A 20,722-nucleotide genomic window follows, 5' to 3' on the forward strand; every position below is an offset into this window, starting at 1 on the left:
CCACCAGGTGGCAGAAGTTCTCAAAGCATTTGGGGACTGGAATACTAACTAATCTTGCTTTATCACAGTGGAAGAAGCTCTAATAACTGAAGACTGCTGGCCATTGCTTGGGATGCTTAGCTTAGTTTGGTAGAAAGTACAGTTTAGGCAAAGCACTGAATGAGGGACAGCGCTTGAATAGAAGCCATGTCTCTTGCTGTCTTCTTGGTGCGGAATGGGGTAAGTTATTCCTACTATCACAAATCGGACCCTAAAACTGGCAGCAGCAACAGTGAACCAAATAATAAAACCCCTTTATTGTTTGGAGCTGAGGAATTTGGATTTTGAACCTAATGCTTCTTTAAGTTATGGCTAGTTTTCTTTGCATTAAATAAAAACCTCAACCTTAGTATCTGCATAAATTTCACTTCAAGGCAGGTTTCCCTGAGCTTGCAGGGTTCACTCATCAACAGGGAAAGGCCTTCACAATGAGAGAATCTGACAGACATGTTAGCTCATTTCTCTGCTTCTCACTTGGGAATTAGAAGAACGGCTATCTGTGTTCCTTGAGCAGCTAGCTGGCAGGTTGTCCCATCTGAAATCAAGTGGTATTCCATGGAAACACCACAATTAAGTATGGAATCCATGGAGATCATTAGGAGAAACGGTCTGGTGTTTAAAGACAGACTAAGAGAACAATAGCTAAATGTGGCACTGTGGCTAAGGAGCTACATGTCATCCTCGGGCATGGGATCCTTAGTTGTGATGGATGCTGAGCAGCTCCTCCGCATCTACTAAGAAAATTATTATGAAGACAGTGGGTTAGGTATCTACAGTATATTCTGCTCAGGACTTGTTACATGAGATTTATATAACTTAGCCAAGTGGTGAGGCAGAGGCAGGTAGATCTCTGAGTTCGAGGCCAGACTGGTCTACAGAGTGTGTTCCAGGACAGGCAGGGCTACACAGAGGAATTGTGTCTCAAAAAATGTATTATCCAAATGGAGATGTACTAGAAATTAGGTATATCAGATTAAATAATTCCAACTTGATAGCTCAATATCTTCAGGGCAAACAAAATTCTGCTTATTATTTGGTCTCAGGAAACTAAAACTCTTAATAGCAAAGTGGACAGTCTAGAGTTTTACATGTTTGAATATATGATATGGATAATCAATACTGAAAGCTGATTGGCTTTTAATTAAGACTCAACAGATTCCCGGGGACACTGGTGGTGACACAGACTCTTTCTCAGAACAGAGGCTGCCCTTTCATGAGAAAGGAAACAAGAAATCTGACACTTCAGCCAAGATGACGATTATGTGGGAAGTTGCTCAGATCACAGGGTTTTGGAGAAGGAGAGACAATTGCCTTGTTCCCCTTTACCCAGTAGAAAATATTTTCTGCCAGATTCTGAGTCTCTTCACCCACACCCTTGTCCTCCATAGAGTTCTTGTCAACTTCAGACAGCTGCCGAGTCTATGCTTCTGTTCCCTGCACCGAGCCTACAGCAGGGGTCACATGGGCTCCACAGACTAGCATGTCCTCTAGCAATCCTGGACGTCAGTTTGTTTCCACTTCTTGTTAGACTCTCCTCTTCTCTACGTAGAATCAAAGTGTGCCACAAATTGTAACAAACTCAAAACTGACTCTAGGTTTCCTATTTTCCATGACCATTTATAGAGGAATTTGGTCGGTGTAGCACAATCACAATTTTCTCAGCTAAATGGTGAATTTCCTAGGAGTGAGGGAGCTTTGATTTATTTTTATTTTATTTTCAATTTCTCCAAAGCTAGTTAAAATAGTTTTTAGCCTGTTTGGAAGTTCTCAGTCAGTTTAGAAACTGGGTTGGTGAAAAGACAGCTATTTAAAATCGTCTCAGAGGTTTCAAGCCTTTACACACTTTATGCTGTTTTTTTTTTTCTTGGTAAAATTATAAGACTGGACTTTCAAACACTGGAAGGAGTTCTGAGAGGGATGGAAGGAATTCAGCTTTAAAGTTCCCAGTTAACTAGGAGCCCGTAACAAAAAGCAGTATCTTTCTCCACCTATGACACTTTGGATGACAGAACTTTGCTCTGTCTTGGATGTGGTTTTTGTGCCACAGCTTGACCCAGGCTGCCTGGTTTGGAACTACTTTGCTATCAAAGCTTCCCACCATAGTGTCCCATCCTAGTGCCACAATCTTACCAGTGACAGTGTCATTTAGTGGCTTTTCCCAGTCCAAGATGACAAATGAGGGGCAGCCTTCCACGGTGACCACGGTGAGGTTGGTAGGAGGGTTCTGTGGTGGGCTGGTGGCATTCCCCTCTGTGGCTTCCTCTGTAGGGAACCGTCTGACGGAGTCAGTGATGGAGCAGGGCCTGTTGTCTGGCTTTGGGATGTATCGCACATGAGGGCCTAAGAGTGGGGAGGAGAGAGGACTCTGTCAGTAAGCACAGTTGTGAGGAAGATGGAGAGGGCAAACTGTCCATTTGAGCATCTGTTTGAAGACTTTAGTGTCGTATTCTGAGCAGACACTTGAAAATAGTGCTGAGAAGCCGGGCGGTGGTGGTGCACACCTTTAATCCCAGCACTCGGGAGGCAAAGGTAGGCAAATCTCTGTGAGTTTGAGGCCAGCCTGGTCTACAAGAGCTAGTTCCAGGACAGGCTCCAAAGCTACAGAGAATCAACCCCCCGCCCGCAAAAAACTAAACAAAAATAAAAAACCAGTTCATGTAGTGGATATTGACAATAATACTGCAAAGTCAGGAGGAAAGGAAGAATCCACAGAATGTAAGAATGTTGGCATAGGGCTTATCATTGGATGGCAGATGGCATTAAGTTAAAGAAGCACACTGTCAATCCCCATAGGACAACTAAGACAAGGAGTCGTAAGGAACAAGACGCATAAAGCAGAATCATAAACTAAAGGGAGGCCAAAAGAGAAGAAAGAGGGAGCAAAGATTAGGTAAATAGAAAACAAGTAACAAGATGAACATTCATTCTTAAAGGTATCACTAGTAATTTCAAAGGTTCATAAACCACAAACAAAACACAGAGACTATGAGTGTATAAGAAAAGGAAGACCCAGTGCTATGATGTCTAAAAAATATATAGTGTAACTATAAAGAGATTAGATTATGGTTAAAAGTAAAAGGTGGGAAAATGATGCAGTCCAGAGAGAACATGCCCGAATATGTAAATATCAACAAATGAGATTTCAGAGCCCTTCAGAAATAGAAAACAGCTTTCATAATGAAGGCAAGGCTCAGTCAACTGGTAATTTATTATAGTCACACATAATTTAAACCTGTGCCCTCAACAGGCTTAACTATAGAAAGACACGGATAAAACTGTAAACTAGAAGTTGAAATTACACGAGGTTGAAAGCTGTGAAGCCTCATCCCGGTCAGCCTGGGGTTCTTAGGGCCGAGGGACTCATAGGCACAGTGCACAGCTCACGTGCACACTCATGTGAGAAGGAAACCATTTGCAAGGCAAGAAGAGAGGTCAATCTCAGAACCCTTGCCTTCAGAATGGTGGGAAAAGAAACCAGTGGAAATTTCTGTGGAATTTTGCTAGGGTAGACCAAAAGAGTCAATTAAAACCATAATCACATACCACTTTGCACCTGTTAAAATGACAACGGCATTTCAAAACTTTTCTGTACCTACCACTGGTGACGAGCTGGAGAAACCAGAACCTTTAGCAGAATTGTCAGAAATGTAAAACAATACCACTGCTTTGGAAGAGAGTTTCACGGTATCTTAACGCAATCTCTGCGTCCATGAAAAGAGTTATGCTTCCCCAAGTTTTGGCTTGTGCTTGTGCAGATATAACATAAAAAGGATCTCAAAATGTGACTATTTGAATCACCTCTATTTATTTGGTATTATGGTGAAATGGCTTCTCCTAGGTCACTGTTACTCTTTGTTCTAGGCAGCAAAATACAGGTATGCAGAGTGGACCTGAGGCTAGCCTATCTGAATCCGCTGCACCTACTGCCCAGTTGACTTGCAGGAACACGAAAACTCCACATTGTAGTAAACGCCTACAATATTTACACAATAAATACCTGACTGACATACCTACCAGAAGAGTCCTGCCCAAACTCATAATGCAGAGCCAGACATACCTGTGAATCTGGGCTTCCCAAGATGATCAGTTTCTTTAGTTGGGCTTGAACTAAAATCAGTCGTACTGCCTGAGAATGAAAACAGCATGAAAAATTCAATGAAAGATAAAGAAAAATTCACAGTACATTGACAAAAGCAATACAGATAAATAATAATTATCATTCTTCCTAGATACACTGCTTGTGCTTGGATTTCCGTTACTATTCTTACAATACATTTTTATCCAGAATAAAAAGACCTTTAATTGTCTCCTGCAGCAAGATGTTCTGGGGTGTAACAGTAGTGGATTGAATAGAACAATAAGCTAATACTTATTCCTAAATTAAAATATCTGTAGTTCATAGTATTAGGTAATTTAGTAGTCTAATTTTTTAATTGGTAATTGGATAGTCTACATTTTATAAAACAAAACAAAATTTGGCATTTTTATGTCTGAGAAGGAAAGAAGTATATTCTATAGCAAAAGTTTGATAATAAGTATTACTCTAAAGTTGAAAAGACAAATATTCCTAAAATTGCAGGAAATAGGAGACCCCCAAACTTTTCTTTGCCCTAATTTGAAATACTTGAGCATTTGCAGCACAGCACCTAGTGAGAACATCACACTGACCAATTTCTTCTTCGGAAGCTGGAGTGGTTGGATGCTTTTTCTCTGCCTCTGATCTCTCTACGGCTGTTCCAGTAGGTTTGAGTGTTGCCTTCAGCGGTGGGGAAGTCACTCTGCTTGAGGAAATGATTCCTGTAACACAGAATCAAAGTAGTAAGGGCAGTGCCAAATTTCCCATTTATTTAATCAATAAACGTTTATTAAGCACTTACCATGTGGCTTGGCACTATCAGCCAGGCTTGGAGACAAAACAAGACCTGGTTCCTGATAGACATAGATGCCTGAGCCAAGGATATTGAAACATCTCTGATATTGTGAAAGAACTACATAAGGTCACTGAGGGGACAGAGAGAGGGAGTGGCTGTCTATGGGGAGAGGGTAGCACTGGGGAAGCATGTCTTCACAGATGTGCAAGAGCTTCAGTCTATGAATCAGGGAAGCATGTCAGCTGAGGGAAGAGAAAGCCCAGTCCCAGCCTTCGTGTGGAGGGCCAGGAAAGGGCAGACCATGGACGAACTTGAATATCATTACTGTAGATGCTATTTTAAGGGAAACAGACCATGAAAAAATTCCCAGTAGGGAAGTGACAAGAAGGAAGGGATGAGACTTCCATCTTTGCCATTTGGTCAGCTGTGAGAGAAGTTGAGGAGATGGAATGGCCTTGCTTAGAGATGACCTGGCAGACATGGAAGATGAGCAGACTAGGAAGACAATGATCCCCAGGGCCATCTGCGATTCTGTCCCAGGGGCTAGAACAGTGCTCCTCTGAGTTGTTATGTTCAACTCCTTTTTGCTAAAGTTACTTATCAGTCTCTATGTCTGGATTCAAGGTGCAAGCAAGACTGAGTGTTTAGTACAGTCAGCAGAGTATAGAGTGGGTTTTAGATTCCTCCTAGGAAAAGAAGCCCTGCTCAGGCTACTAGTCAAAGGATACTAGCCAGACTTAAGGATTTGGTTCAGTGTGCATTCATGACGGAGTCAGGTAGATGGAGCTCTGCTACCCGCCCCCCCCCCCCCCCCAACTCAGGCCCTTGGTCCTACAGGGAGTGGGCCACAATAAAATGGCAAGCAAAACCAAGAGAAGTGCTTTCCAGAACTGACAGAATCAGCGGGAAACGGCAGCAACATTGTCACCCTGGCAAGAAAAGAGGGACTTGGAGGCCTCCGTAGATTTAGAGATAGGCAACAATTGGTAGATGCCACGTGGGAGCCAAGACTGTTCACAAGCACTTGTCAGAGACTCTCAGAGGACACCCAGACATCCAGTGGATTCCTGAATCACTAGAACTGTACCAATATAGTTGCTGGTTTGCTAGGCTGTGAAGTGGAGTCATTTTCTCTCAGAGGTGGAGCAGCGGAGAGAGTGCACAGCAGTGACCTAAGCTGCTCCTAGAAACAGGATGTGCTTGTGGCTCCGCCTCAGGCTCAGGGGAAGAAGGCCTGTGTCAAAGCTGTACTTTCTGACAGAGAACAGGCTACCATAAGCCCAAATCCAAGACCAGTGAACAACACAGCCTCACCCGCGGACCTCCTGCAGGGGTGGTCCCCTGGGTTCTCATGGCACACACTGTCATCGCAGTGACTCATCAGTGGGACTTGAAAGCAAGTGCCACTCATGCCACAGCTGCTTCACATTACAGGGAATGAGACAAACCCGGTCTCCTCATGCGGCATTCACGGGGCTTTGACCCAGAAAGACACAATGCACACGTTACGGCCTGAATCCTCCCTTACACTTTGGGGAAAAACACCCTAGAGCCGTGGTTCTCAACCTTCCTCATGCTAGGGCCCTTTAATACAGTGCCTCACATGGTGACCCCCCAACCATACAATTATTTTCATTGCTACTTCACAACTGTAATTTTGATACTGTTTTGAATTGTAATATAAATATTTCATGTGCAGAATATCTGATATGCGACCCCTGTGAAGGTTCATTCAACCCCCAAAGGGGTTGCGACCCACTGACCCAGAATCGTGAAACATAAAAGTCATTAGCACCCCTGCTTTTTATCTTGCAGAAAGGACTGACACAGCTCCCTTCACATGAACCTTCTACACTTTCCTCAATACTTTTATCCAGTGTCCACCTACGAGATATTTAGGAAGTTGAGCTATGGAAGGGGAAGAACAACAAGGAACTCACAGTTGGCTAGCAGAGTCCCTAAGCGGGAGTAAGGTCAAGCTTTGTTTTGAACTGGATCAATTTTAACTGGTTCTTCATTTCCTTTGTGTATTCATTCAGTTATTGCTATCAAGTTCCCTCCATATTCTAAGTACTCAACGAGGTTCTAGAATTTCAGAGGGAATACACTAAGGACTGTTAGTACACAATCACAAGCTATGTGAGGAAGATAAGAACACAAACAGCACAAAGTCGTTTGTTTTTGTTGTGCCAGAGATGTATACTGAGGGCCACAGAGGGCATAGTGATGATGCTAAGACTTCTCTGTGAAGCTGGAAGAGGGGTGAAGTGGCATAGCCAGGCCTTATGGAACCATTCTATGACAGCGTGAACCTAGACATGGAAGTAAGAAACAGCTTGCCTGCCCAGAGTCCTTCCCCAGACACCGTAACCCTCGCAATGACATGAAGGCCAAGTCAGTGACGGGACATTATTTCCACTCTCTCTGAGGGTTTGCCATGTTCAGCATCTCCTACTCCTACTCTGAAGTCACAGAAAGCCAAGTCAGTTTCTCTCTAGGCTCCAAGCACGCAGGTATCTCAGAAACAAACTGGTCTAGATATGGAGGAATGGTTTCTTTACTCACTCAGAGTCAGTAGTTCAGACCTCAAAGCTGTAGTTAACAGCACATATCTAATCACATGTGCCAATGGCTTGCCTGCTGCTTAAACCAGCATCCCAAGAAGGGCTGAGTTGGCCAGTAAAATGCAGTCATGGAGAGAGAGGAAAGATATGTGATGGACATACCTGCACTTCCTGGCTTTCCGGTGACATTATTTGGTGGCAAAGGTTTTCTCTGCGGAGGTATAGGTCTAGGGGGCATAGGTCTAGGAGGAATGAATGGACGACGAGTTCCTGGAATTGTGGCTAAGAGATATTATAAAGTCAGCTTTATTTATAAAAATCAGTTTGAAATAAGCTTTCATAAGCAGCAGAGTAGCAGTTGGATGGTAAGAGCCTTTTATAGTTTATAGAAAACTGCCTATGAGCAATATATAGTGGGATTCCTCTAAACTTACGATGGTCATATATCCATGAATAATGAATCACATTAACATATGTAAATCATCTCCTGTCATTTTAGATAAAATACGCAGGCATAGGTGCTTTGGAAGGTCACATACAGAGAACTGACATCTTTCCCCTAGAGACAAGCCAGAAGTATTGATGAACTTAATCACCTTTAGTTGTGAGCCTACAATTCTATCTACCAATTTGACCTTGAATTGTTGAGCACATATATAATTTCCATTTTTTTTTTGTGGGATGTCCACACAACCCCTAACTCTAATATAATTATAATTGAACAACACTGGAACTTTTCAAAAGTAGCAGTCACGGCAGGAATGGGCATCTGGTGACTGGAGAGCAGCTGGATTGGCCACTGCACAGGGATTCCTAGCTAGGGGACATGCCTAGGAGACAATTTTACCAGTCACTTTGCTCTCCCACCCACAAATTTTTCTACAGAGCTACCATCCCAAGAAATTGTACAGTTTTATACCTTGTCTGCCTAATTGGCAAAGGAAAGGAAAGTAGCATTTTATAGTTTGTGTAATGAAGTTGACTTTGCAGGGTGCTTGGAAAAGCTAAACATGTCTGAAGCAGCTCACCTTAGCTCAAACTTTAGCCTGTTATAGTTGAAAAAAATGTGTTTCTTTCTTGGTAGTATTTATGTTGATTTAAAAATAACCAAGAAGAATTTTCCACCCAGAAAAATACTTTTTGCTTTAAGTATTTTCAAGGCTACCAGGAGGAGAGACAAAGAAGAAAGAGCTAGAGAAAGATAGGAGAGGGGGAGGAAGCCTGCCCATGAGCTTGCCCGGGTGAGGATGTCCATATAAACACTGATGCGTGGGAGCAGTTCTCGTGGCAACCCTTTTAAACAACAGAGACTGGAGTATAAGATTCATATGGCTATTGCATATAACGTACTCTTAAAATAGGAACGAACATTATTTCAAGCCAAAATATAAATAAATCACGTAAGAGAAAAACTTGAAAAAACAATCTGAAACCCAGTGGCTCTGTACCACTTGTCCATGGTGTCTCTTCAGGATAGTACAGGAAGCAACCACTAAATTAGTATCTCCCAAAGGGTTTGAATAGAGTGGAATTTGCACTTTCTTTTCCCAAAGATGGTCTTTTGGAATGTTTCTCTAGCAGCTTGCATCTTCTGCTAATTTGATTCTCGCACACAGAGCCATGCAGTTGTTCATCATCCACCATTGCTATCGCTGGGCCAACTTCAGAGCTGAGGGGCCGGAGGGGCCACATCACTCCTTACCTGGTTTTTTCGTGGCATGTGAGTCCACTGACATATTTCTCCCAGTACTTGACGGCTTAGGTGCTTGCTTGGTTCCTAGGAGCAGAGACAATCAATAGGAATAACTGTATAGTAAAAATTTGCTAAACGTTCTTTGTCATGGAAACTCAGAGCTGTCAGAGAAATGTGCACTTCTTACATAAACCCCAGTGCATTTGTGCCCATTTTAATTGTCTTCTACTACCCAGACATAAAAATACTAAAAATCTTACATTCGTGGGTTGTATTTTTCTCTCAAGAGCTGGCACTGGCTTGTGGGTTTTGGTTTTGTCATAATTTTCCATGGCATTCATCCTGCACTGGCTGCCTGGGAGGTATTGCTTCACCAGAAAGATTTTTACCAGGAGTAAATTGTCACCTCCTGCCAGTTTTCATGGGTACATTTTGTGGTTAAAAAGATAATTTCCCAACTCACCAATGCTCATAAAGAAACCTCAGAATCCAATGTGGTTGGGTTTATACTTATTGAACTGGCTTAAAAAATACTTCTGTGCCGGCCTTGCCTGTGAGACTGCTGAGGCTACAAACTGGATCTTACCTCTGGCATTTATAAAATAGTCCTGAATGGCCTAGAACCCCAACTTGTTGTTTGGAAGGAACCAATTCAACTTTGCTTTGTGTGGTATTTTTCTCTTCTGTCTCCCTCAAATATGGAGGTTATCTGGCCATTTGCCTAAGCACCAGGGATAGGTTTCGGACAGCTTCCCTAGGATGCAGGTAATCAGTATGTCTCACTGTAGCTTTGTAATATTATTATTATTTTTAATCATGCTTGCTTTCTTTATACAATTTTGTTTCATTGTTTGAAATTAACAAGTATTATTTTTAATTTCTTCCCTCCAATTCCTCCCATGTACGCTACCCCTACCTTGATCTCTTTCAAATTCATGGCCTCTGGTCTCTTCTTTATTTAATTGTTGTTATACACACATACACAATACACACACACTCCTAAATATATGTGTGTACATATTTATATAGGGTTATATAGATACATTCCTAAATATGCTGATACCACTGGCCCAATCTAATGTCACTTGTGTATATTTAATTTCAGGCAGGGCTGACGACTGGTACTAGATAAACCTTTTCCCAAGGAAGACTATTTCTCTCTTTTCAACATTTCTTAGTTGCTTGTAGTTCTTTGTCTAGGGTTGGGGCCCTGTTGAGATTTCCCCCTTCCATGTTGGCATATTTGTTGATGTCACCCTTGTTCGGGCCTTGTTTAGGCGGTCCTGTTGATGAGACTTCATGGGTGCAGCTTCCCTGCTATGTCTAGGAGGTACAACTTCACAGCAAACATCTAGTTCTTCTGGCTCTTACAGTCTTTCTTTCCCCTCTTTTGTGACTATATTACAAAATAATCTTCCCTAACATGTCTGACAATTTTTTCCTTTGAGACAGGATTTCACCATGCAGCCTTAGCTGGCCTAGAACTCACTATGTACACCACGTTGGTCTCAAACTCATAGACATTCACTTGCCCCAGGCTCCTGAGTGCAGGCATTAAAGGCTTGTGTCACCATGTCTGGCTCTAATAGTATTTCTTAAGAAAGAACAGAAACAGTTTTTAGACTCTAAGTAGGAAATATAACTTCAAAAATGATTATCCTAAAGAAGAATCAATATGCTAATGGCCTAACTGTAGTTTGCATATTAAAGATGAGAAAACATTCTTAATAACCACTTTGTACATTAACAATGACAACATGACAATTACAGTAACTAAATGCCAACAACTCTGGTTTTATAGTTATGTCCCAGAAAAAGTAAAATGATATTAAACACATTTAAGTGTGCAGACAGATATACGATATACTGATCAAATGTAAAAATTTCGCTTGTTGTAGTTTGAATGAGAATGTTGCCCTATTGGCTCATGTATTTGAACCCTTGGTCCCCTATTGGTTGTGCTGTTGGGGAGGTTATGGAATATTTAAGTAGTAGAACTTTGATGGAAAAAAGGACATCACTTGGGGAGGGTGAGCTTTGAGAGTTTATAGCCTTGCCATACTTCCTAGGTCTGTGTTTCCTGTGTGTGGTTAAGATGTAATCTCTCATCTTCCTGATCCTGTATCTGTGGCTCCATCCTTTATGGAGATTCATCCCTCTAGAACTATAAGTACAAATAAACATTTTCTTAATTTGCTTTTGGTCATGGTATTTTAGCACAGAAACTAAAAGCAATTAATATAGAAGTTGGTACCATAGAGTGGAGTTGTTGCTGTAAAGAACCCAACCCTGTTGACTTTTGGAGAAATGTGGGAGACTTTGGAAATTCTAAAAAGAGCTGTCCCTGTGCCCTGGTATTCTTGTTTCCCTGAAACCAGGGAAATGGATCATGTGATTGATTATTCTGTCAATGATATTCAGGCATAGAAAAATATTTGCACTGTGCCAATAAGACGACTTGATTTGGTGACTGACTTTGATCACCATCATTTCTCCAAGGTAACACACACACACATCATATACACACCACATACACATATCACACACACACACACACACACACCACATACACACATCACACACATACACATACACACACACATACCCCATACATCACACACAACCACATAAATACATCATACATACATACATCATATGCACACATACCACACACACCACATCATACACACATACCACACACACACACACACACACACACACACACATACACCACACCACATATACCCTAGAATGCCAATAGGCTGGGTGTTCTTTGAGTTGATTTTTATTAGTTCTTCTCCAAAAATCTTTGTCCTTCAAATACAATGAGTTCATTTTTAATACCGTCTAGGCACTCTGTATATTTAATACTTGATTTGAGCTTTACAAAGTCTATGTGGGATATAGCATCTAGGACCCACAAATGAGGAAGTCCAAAGCTGGAGTAAACAAGCTGCTTAAAGTCTCACAGCTAAGAAATGCTGGGACTCAGACTCACATGCTCTCCACACCAAAGCCTCTTTCTCAAACCACCAGATCCTCCTTTTGAATCCTTCTTCCTTGTACTCCTCACATGATGCTAAGTGACTATAGTCCTATAATCTTCACCTCCTGAAATGGCTGAAGTGCCTCCCTAGATGAGAGTTATTGACCTTGGCAGGCAAGCATCTGTCCTATAGCCATGTCATCGTGTGATGCTCACAGAAAATAGTCACATGTTTTCAGCAGTTCCTATAGGGCAAAGGCAGATCCACTGAGCCCAGGATGAGTACAGGCAAGCGCCTGAAGGCTGAAGTGAGTTGGAGATTAAGGAGAAGAGGGAGGGAGGGACACGGGTCAGCAAGGGGGAAGGCGAGAAGAGGGGAAGGAAAGAGAGGAAAAATAAATTAGAAGAAACTAAAAATCTTCCAATTGCTTTCTATACAGATGGAGACAGAGGCAGCATGCCGTTATGATCTCTAGATATAAGTCACAAATCAACAGCACATCAGCCCTTGAAAACAGATAGACCATAGTAGTATCTGGAAGCACTGGAAAAGGCCCTGCAAACAGTAACTTTGGGGCTCAGTGGAAAGAGTTGGAGACAGGCAATGAAGCCCCAGACTCTGCTAAACAAGTGAACTAGTGCTGGCCTGAATAAGAAGAGGGCAATTTAACACTGAAGGCAGCACAGAATGAGGAGAAAAGTTAAAAAGGAAACCATTATGAGGAACACTGTAGAGAACGGATCGTACGGAGAGTACCCATCAGGCAATCTAGCCCAGGCTGCGAGCTGAATTCTTTTCTCCCAAACAGGATTAATTGACACAAATGCTTAAAGGCCAGTTGGCTCTGACGGCACCCAGACTGGAACCTCAGGATGGCCCACCACTGCCATATGGGAGTTGTCCAGAAGGCTGCGGATTTACGTACTTCATCACTTAGTGAGCTCTTGTCCAAGATGAAATAATGATTTCGGATATTTCTAACCATAGTAACAAAAGCTTTGCAAACAAACTTGTTGATTTCCAACTGCATCAGTGGAAATCAATACTCAGTGAATCGGAGTCTCCACCTCCTGTGAGGAAAAGGGGTGATATTTATGTAGCATTGTTCTCTGTGCTCCAAATTTCAGCTCCTAGCTAAATCCCGATCCAGTTGCCTGAAAGATTTAGCCACAGTCTAGAAAAACACATACCTCACCCTGAGGAGTCTGAGTGCTCCCAGTGAGGCATTCTCCATGTGGGGGCAGTAACATGTGGTTTCCCCATTAGGATAGAGAGAGAAGCCTGATTCTCAGCTATGTGACAGAGTCTTCCAGCTCACATGCTCCGAGAAGCGTCACAATTATACTCTTCCTGGCACGCAAGGAGCCTTCAGAAGTGATGGTCGGATGACAAACCGGCCCAGCAGCTGTCATCTTCCAAGAGAAGTCAGACTCCCTAGACTGGGACCGACAAGTTTCTTCTCTAGAGTCAGACAGTAAACTCCGCCGTTTCTCACAACTTCTCAGTTTAGAAATTTCTAATGTGTAGGACACCTTAACTAAACGGTGATGTCTATGTGTGGAACCACAAAAAAAAAAAAAAAGCAGAATAGCGGAAAAATGACCCATCCAAGCTATGAGCCTTGGGTTAGCAAGAAGGTTTAATGGATAAAGGCTCACAATGCTAACCCACGTGCACACAAATAAATAAATGTAATACAAAAAATTCCCAGCCTCTGCAGGCTATTCTAACATTAGAATAAAGAAAAAACAACTCATACAATGCAAAGCAAGAATCTACAGCATTGTTAAAAGAATCAGAATTATTCAAGGCAACATCCAGCTAAGACTGACCCCAAAGGTGAGGATGGCTGGATGCTGTCTGCTGGCCTCCCCACCCGAGAAATAAACAATACGATGATCCTCCACAAAAGGCCTCAATAGACTGACAACACAGAACAGCATATAAATTTTGTTTGGACGCTGTGAGAGAAACAAGGAATGGGGTGAAGGCAGCCCATTTGTTCTGCCAGAGTTCAGTGGCCACTTTCTCCCAGGAGTTACATTACAGAAGCACTTGTCTATGGATGCAAGCTGATAATGACAGATAATTGATTAAAAAATGGGTCTTGAAAAAAATTCATACTGTTGCTAAGTTAAGGTATAACAATGCTATTGTCTTCATTTGATGACTCCCATTGTCCCAGAAAGAATCATGTTTGATTACACTGGCGGTCAAGAGTGCTCCAATAAGGACCATAGCAACTTTTATTTTTTTGTCATTGCTTATTTTCTCAGCCTATAGCTAATTTCTATTTTTGCTTATGTAACCTCCAAGGAATCACTTGAATATTAAATATGTATACTTAAATTCCTCCCAAGAGGATCTGAAAAAGGATAGCTCTCGTTAGAGCCAGTCTATGCCAATCTGAGAAATTCTGCCCTGCTAAAACTTCAGGTAGGAAGAATGAATGAAATCGCTCAGGACAAATAAGTAACTGGGTGTCTCAGAAATCCACAGACTGGCCTCTTTCATTTGGTCTGAAAATAACAGACCAAAAAAAAATTCCAGAATTTCAGATACCACAATACTCAAGTAAATACGGGGGAACATTCTAAACAAATCTAAATGACTTTTAGACTAACCTCAAGCATTATATCTCTTTCTTACCAGGAGCTGATGAAATGTAACATATATGCACTAAATTCATTCTAATTTTCATGCATTTGTACATGATTTTTATTATTAAAAATATCTCAAGGGAACGATGCAATTCCATTTGCCTATGGAATAAATAAGTTGGGTATTTAAATTTTTATTAGATCTAGCCACACAGCTCTAAGGAAGTTAGTGCTGTGCCATTTGATCAGAACGGTTTATAAGCTACAGAAGGACCACAGCCATAGTCACCAGTTGTTATTGTTTTGAATTAAGTCTACTTCTTCTTAAATTCCATACTGCAGACTGCTAGCAGATAAAGGCCTTTCAGAAAGCTGTGATGGCCCCGTGGGAGAGTATAGGAGGGATACCAAGTCATTTCACAGACTGATCTGTGTATAGCATGTGGTTTGAAAACAATGATTTTTTTCTATTTTCAGTCTGTAACTAATATCTAATTGGAGTTATTTTTGAGAAATAAGACTATATATATATATGGTAGCTAACTTAATAGACTAGGTTTAGAAAAGTTGGAAAATTCTTTTTCAGCATTTTTAGGGATATTTGAAATTGATTTTGAAATGAGTTAAAACTTGAAATTTTAATTTTACAAATATTTCCCAAAACTTATGTAAAAGAAATTGATGTATGAATTCAACAAAATTATGTGAGATGGACAGTGTTAGTTAGGGTTTGTATTGCTGTGAAGAGACACCATAACCATGACAACTCTTATAAAGGAAAACATTTAATTATGGTGGCTTACAGTTCTAAGGTTTAGCCCATTGTCATCATGGTGGGAAGCAAGGCAGCATGCAGGCAGACATGGTGCTGGAGAAGGAGCTGAGAGTTCTTACATCTTGATCCCATAAGCAAGAGGAAGTGCTCTGTGTCACAGGGAATGACTTGAGCACATAGAAGTCTTCAAAGCCCGCCTCCACCGTGACACACTTCCTCCAACAAGACCACACCTACTCCAGCAAGGCTACACCTCCTAATAGTGCCACTCCTTTGGAGGGCTATTCTCTTTCTAACTACCACGGACAGCATTTAGTTTTGATACAACAAAAGAGAAACACATCTGTGATTATTACCTGTTCCCACTCCGTTTCCATGGGGTATCACTTTGGGTTTGGTTTTACCAGGCTTTGTGGTTGTTTTGTTCAGAACTATAACAAAGTAAGGATTAAACACATTAGACATTTCCTTACTAAATGTCTGCAGTCAAAGAAAACAAAACTGCTCAGAAAACTGAAAATCATTTAACTAGGCAATAAGGATAACTCACACACACATACACACACACAAATATGGTCCATAATATAGAAACCATGTTCTCTTATGAAAGTCCTAAACTATCATAGGTGAGGATGAAAATCTGAGTCTGTACTGAGGTGCTCACTGAGCTCTGATATTTGTTCTTGAAAAGAGTAAGTAGCAAGGGAATTTCTAATTCTGAGTGGTAGATATTTTCCCTTGCTTCCTGTATGTGACAGCAGACACAGTCCAAAACAGAACTGAAGGAATATCAGGATTACATTATGTCTAGTGAAAAACTGAGACTTGAAATGAATTTAACATCAAGGCCACCATTCATAACTCATGAATTGGTGGTCTCTTTGTAGAATTCTCCAGGTACTGTCTAGTTACGACAGTCCCTGCATACATCTGCTGTAAAACACTGAGCCATGACACCGCCATGCAAACCTCTTTCCAGATTGCCTGTCTTTTCATTCTCTTCTGGTTCCCCTCAGCACCTCAGTTTCCACAAACATAACTCACGGGTCACATCGTAAGCAGTCAGCCATTGCCGACCATTACTATTTATTTTACAGAAAAGTTTAATCAGTCACATATTAAGCACTCTTCGATGTTTGTAGCACAAAGACACATGAAAATCCCTTATTCTTTTTTTTTATATAGAATTTTCTACCTAATCACCTCTAGGAGTTAGAGATTATAGCCAAAAATGGCTCTCTATGAAGAACTAGGAGTCAAGCAGATCCCCAGCAGACAGGCAGAGAACAAAAGCTCTAGGTAGATTAATATGTTTTTCTCATGAACATTTAATACTGCTAACTTCCTGTTCTCCCTCCCCGAGAGAAACAGTTAGTGTGAGTTTAACCCCCCCGCCCCCACACACACAGACACTAAGGGACTATTGGGGTGTACTAATGAAGAGAGACACAATCTACTTTCCTTTCTTTGTCCAGATTATCCAACACCCTGAAATAGCACAAACCAACCAGTTCTCAAGAAAAAAAGGAATCCATTCCAATCGCACACAACCCCCTCCTTATATTCTAGCTCTGGGGTCCTTTCTCATCTGGGGACTCTGCCTCTGTGTGCTTGGTTGTCTTTGTGTTTCTGCTGCCAACAAGATCTGGCTGAGTGATGAGGCCTTGCTTTCCTTTTTATTCTTTAAGTTAGTGTCAAAAAAGGAGAAAGCATTCCTGAACCCTTAGATGACTTCACTCAATTCTCCACATGTGTGTATATCTAATATATATCACATATACATTTACATATTATATATGCATATATTTATATAGTATGTATGCAATATATATTGTGTATATTATATATAATTGGATATTACATGTATAATATTCAAAGAATATAAAAACATTGCCTCCTTTCTCTCACCCACTTAGAGATACATTCACAGAGACCTTACCTTTGTGAATGACTTTCCTCTTATAAATGCACATATATTTATATAGTATGTATGAAATATATATAATATATTGTGTATATTATATATAATTGGATATTACATGTATAATATTCAAAGAATATAAAAACATTGCCTCCTTTCTCTCACCTACTTAGAGATACATTCACAGAGACCTTACCTTTGTGAATGACTTTCTTCTTTAGCACCTTAAGAGTCCTTAGAACCACAGAAAACAGAAAAGGACAGGAAAACACCAGAAAGGCTTTAGCTGGTGCTAAGATGCTATACCTCAGCACAAGAATCACTTACATTGAAAATTAGTCATTCCTTAAATCCTAAGAAAGATAGAGTTATGATCCTTCACTGACTTGGCAAGTATGAGGTGTCTCTCAATACAGAGCTATGCTTTTTGTTGTTTATAAATAGCTTTATCCTTTGAAGTGTGAGTCAGAATTTCTTGAAGGAACCTGTGTCAGCAATGGCTGCTTGATTAGAACTACATCGATGTGGAGAGATTGGAATGTTGCAGGTCCAGAGCTTAACTATAATTCATTTGGGGCTACTAATAGTCCCCCAAATAGCCATTCCTTGTCTACCTCATAGGCATCCTGTGAGTAACAGATAAACCCTTAGGAGTGTATTAGCTAAGACGTCCGCCAGCTTCCACCAAATCCAAAGCTAAGAATGTTATCAGGTACCATCTGAGGCTTGTATGAGAGATTCCCCATCTTCCTGTACTCTGCTTCTCAAATGTTTTTTAACAATTTGTCTTTAAAATGTCCTCATCTACAGCTTTCTTTGTTCTGATACTATAAAAGTTCACGAAACCACCTCCTCATTGGAACATGGTTTGGGAAGACCAGAATATATAGTCCCAGGTCATGGTCACTCATAATTTTGGCTCCAGAATAAACCATGTCTTTTATTCTTTTGTGATGAGAAATGCTTCTTTTGATGACAGAAGGTATCAAGGAAAACATTCTCTTTGAAACTAAAGCACTCTTTTACTAGAATGAGGCCATTTATTTCCTGAGGCAAGAAAAAAAAACATTTGAAAATGGTCATGAAAAATTTAAGGTGTGTGAGACATATGAATAAACATCATTAAAATATTTTCATATTTGTTAAGTTTTACAGAGGCCTCTGAATCTAAACATCTATGAAAACCTTTAAGTTTAATCTCTTCAATGAATTAACCCCTTCAATTATCTACAAAGATCAGAGTTTCTGTGTTCCCTTGACTTCAACTGAAAGGTACATTGTTCTGGATCCCTCCTCTTCTGATATATTTCCATCTTTGGGAAGTCTGGCTATTTTGGCTCTTTTCTGGAGCTCCCCCAGCCTGCTGACTGTGCAGGTCATCAGAGAAAGCAAAGCTCTCTTACCTGGCCTGGCATAGGGTCTGTCAGGTATTCTGGGCCTCACAGGCGTCGTGTGCAATCTGTGTGGTGCTGAAATAGAAGATATACTTTATACTCAACAGCTAGACTCCAAAGACCAGCCCACTGACCTTTGTTACCCTAGGTACCAATAACCAGCACACTTCACACAGAGGTGGAAAGAACATTCTGCTGAAATCACCAAGTTATTCATTACCTACTTCACGCAAAAGGACACAAAACGTGAAAATACTCATGGCTGAAAAGCGAAGGTACATAGAGAATGAGGTAGGTCAATTGTAATATTAAGAATCAGTCATCTAGTCCATGCTTTCCAAAGGTATTAATTTTATCAGATAGTTGCTTAACATGATAAATATATAACCTAGCCATTCATCTACCCAGCCATATACCTACCCAACCATCCACCCTTCCATCTATCCAGCCAGCCATCTACCCAGCCAGCCATCTGTCCACCCTTCCATCTATCCAGCCAGCCATCTACCCCAACCATCCATCTACCCAGTCATCCATCTACACAGTCATCCATCATCTATCCAGTTACCCACCCTTCTCAATCAGAAACTACTGTACTGGAGCATTAGTTTTTCAAAGAAAGCAATTTTAAAGATTAAAAAAGGATAAAGGAAAAATTTGATTGCTAAGAAAAATAACAGTAACATGTGGCCGCTATCAAATTGTCTTTGCTTGTGAACTCTGAAATCAGTAAATCTTCAGTGTCTATGATTGTTATACAGAGGAGTGAAAGGAAATGACACCCGATGTCCAACCTGTCAAGGAAAAGTGAGCAAGGGACGTTAGAACTAGCATGTTTCCTCCTGTTATGTGGGGCCTGCCCACGAAGAAGTAATGAGGCCTTGCTGAGTCGATACCACTGCAGGCAGATTTAGAAAACAATACAGTTCTATTTTTGCTTCATAAGGTATTGAAGTACGTGCTCCTCCTGGAGTCTACAGCCCGCTGCTCTGTGCACACCACATACTGCACATGGATCCCCGCCACAAGTCTCTTGGTAATGCTTTATCTATGGCCAGAATTTTTTTCTTGTAAACTATACAAATGTTACCTCATTTAATAGTTTTGCCCACATCTTGAGTGGATATTTATTAACCATAAATCAGCAATGTCTTGCCTGGCAGGCTTAAAAAAAATAACACCTGTGAAACAGCTTATGATGTAGCTCTCTCTTGGACGCTTCCAATGGGAGAGTTTTGATGACCAGGATTTTGCCACACAGCAGGCCAACAACACAGGCAGACTGGAATCCTGACTGGGGCCATCCCCAGGGTACTAACCATTGTGAGCAGAAGAGCCGCTGTCATAAAGCATTAGTGTTCACAAGGCCAAACATGTCTCGGGCAGATTTGTAAATGGTTCCCTTTGACTTTCTTTGAGAACCACATGAGTGCTGCCATTTTAGCCCATTTCTGCTCTTAGTGTAGATCCCTCTGAACATTTGCTTACTTCCGCTGAAGAGAACTAATGGGATCATGATTCTTACTTTCTTCATCATAGAAAACAGGGGATTTTCAAACTTGGTGCAGAAAAGCGGATCAGAGTAGGGCACAGAACTGCCCAGCAGCAGGGCCATCATTACCTGGACACTGGGGCGTAAAACCATGTGTTCCAGGTTTACTAGGAAGAACTTAAAGAGCTGGACTAAAATATAACTTTAGGTTGTGAGGTATTTGGACAGCTCATCATCCAATAGCATGAGGCCGCAAGGAACCTGCTCTAACTTTAAACCTAAAAAGGAAGACAAAGGAGTTTGTGACTACGTAACCACAAAAACATTGCTGCCACATGTTTTTGGGTGACCAATACTACAAAACTTTAAAGATGCTTCATGTCTAT

General features: G+C 41.1%; 1 protein-coding gene across 1 annotated transcript in view; it reads right to left on the minus strand.

Moving 5' to 3' along the window:
* LOC121461753 (ABI family member 3 binding protein) overlaps positions 1-20,722 on the minus strand; it is a 213,048-nt gene that overhangs the window by 13,676 nt on the left and 178,650 nt on the right. Inside the window, exons 29-35 of the mRNA XM_041673008.1 lie at positions 18,854-18,919; positions 15,886-15,960; positions 9,177-9,251; positions 7,637-7,756; positions 4,708-4,836; positions 4,097-4,165; positions 2,170-2,379 (exon numbers count right to left, since the gene is read on the minus strand). Of these exons, the coding sequence (XP_041528942.1) occupies positions 2,170-2,379; positions 4,097-4,165; positions 4,708-4,836; positions 7,637-7,756; positions 9,177-9,251; positions 15,886-15,960; positions 18,854-18,919 (744 nt within the window). The remainder of the gene's footprint in view (positions 1-2,169; positions 2,380-4,096; positions 4,166-4,707; positions 4,837-7,636; positions 7,757-9,176; positions 9,252-15,885; positions 15,961-18,853; positions 18,920-20,722) is intronic.

Source organism: Microtus oregoni, unplaced genomic scaffold, assembly GCF_018167655.1.
Source record: "Microtus oregoni isolate MIOR12 unplaced genomic scaffold, Mior012 000023F_ref0000262, whole genome shotgun sequence".
In the NCBI taxonomy this organism is placed as follows: domain Eukaryota; kingdom Metazoa; phylum Chordata; class Mammalia; order Rodentia; family Cricetidae; genus Microtus; species Microtus oregoni.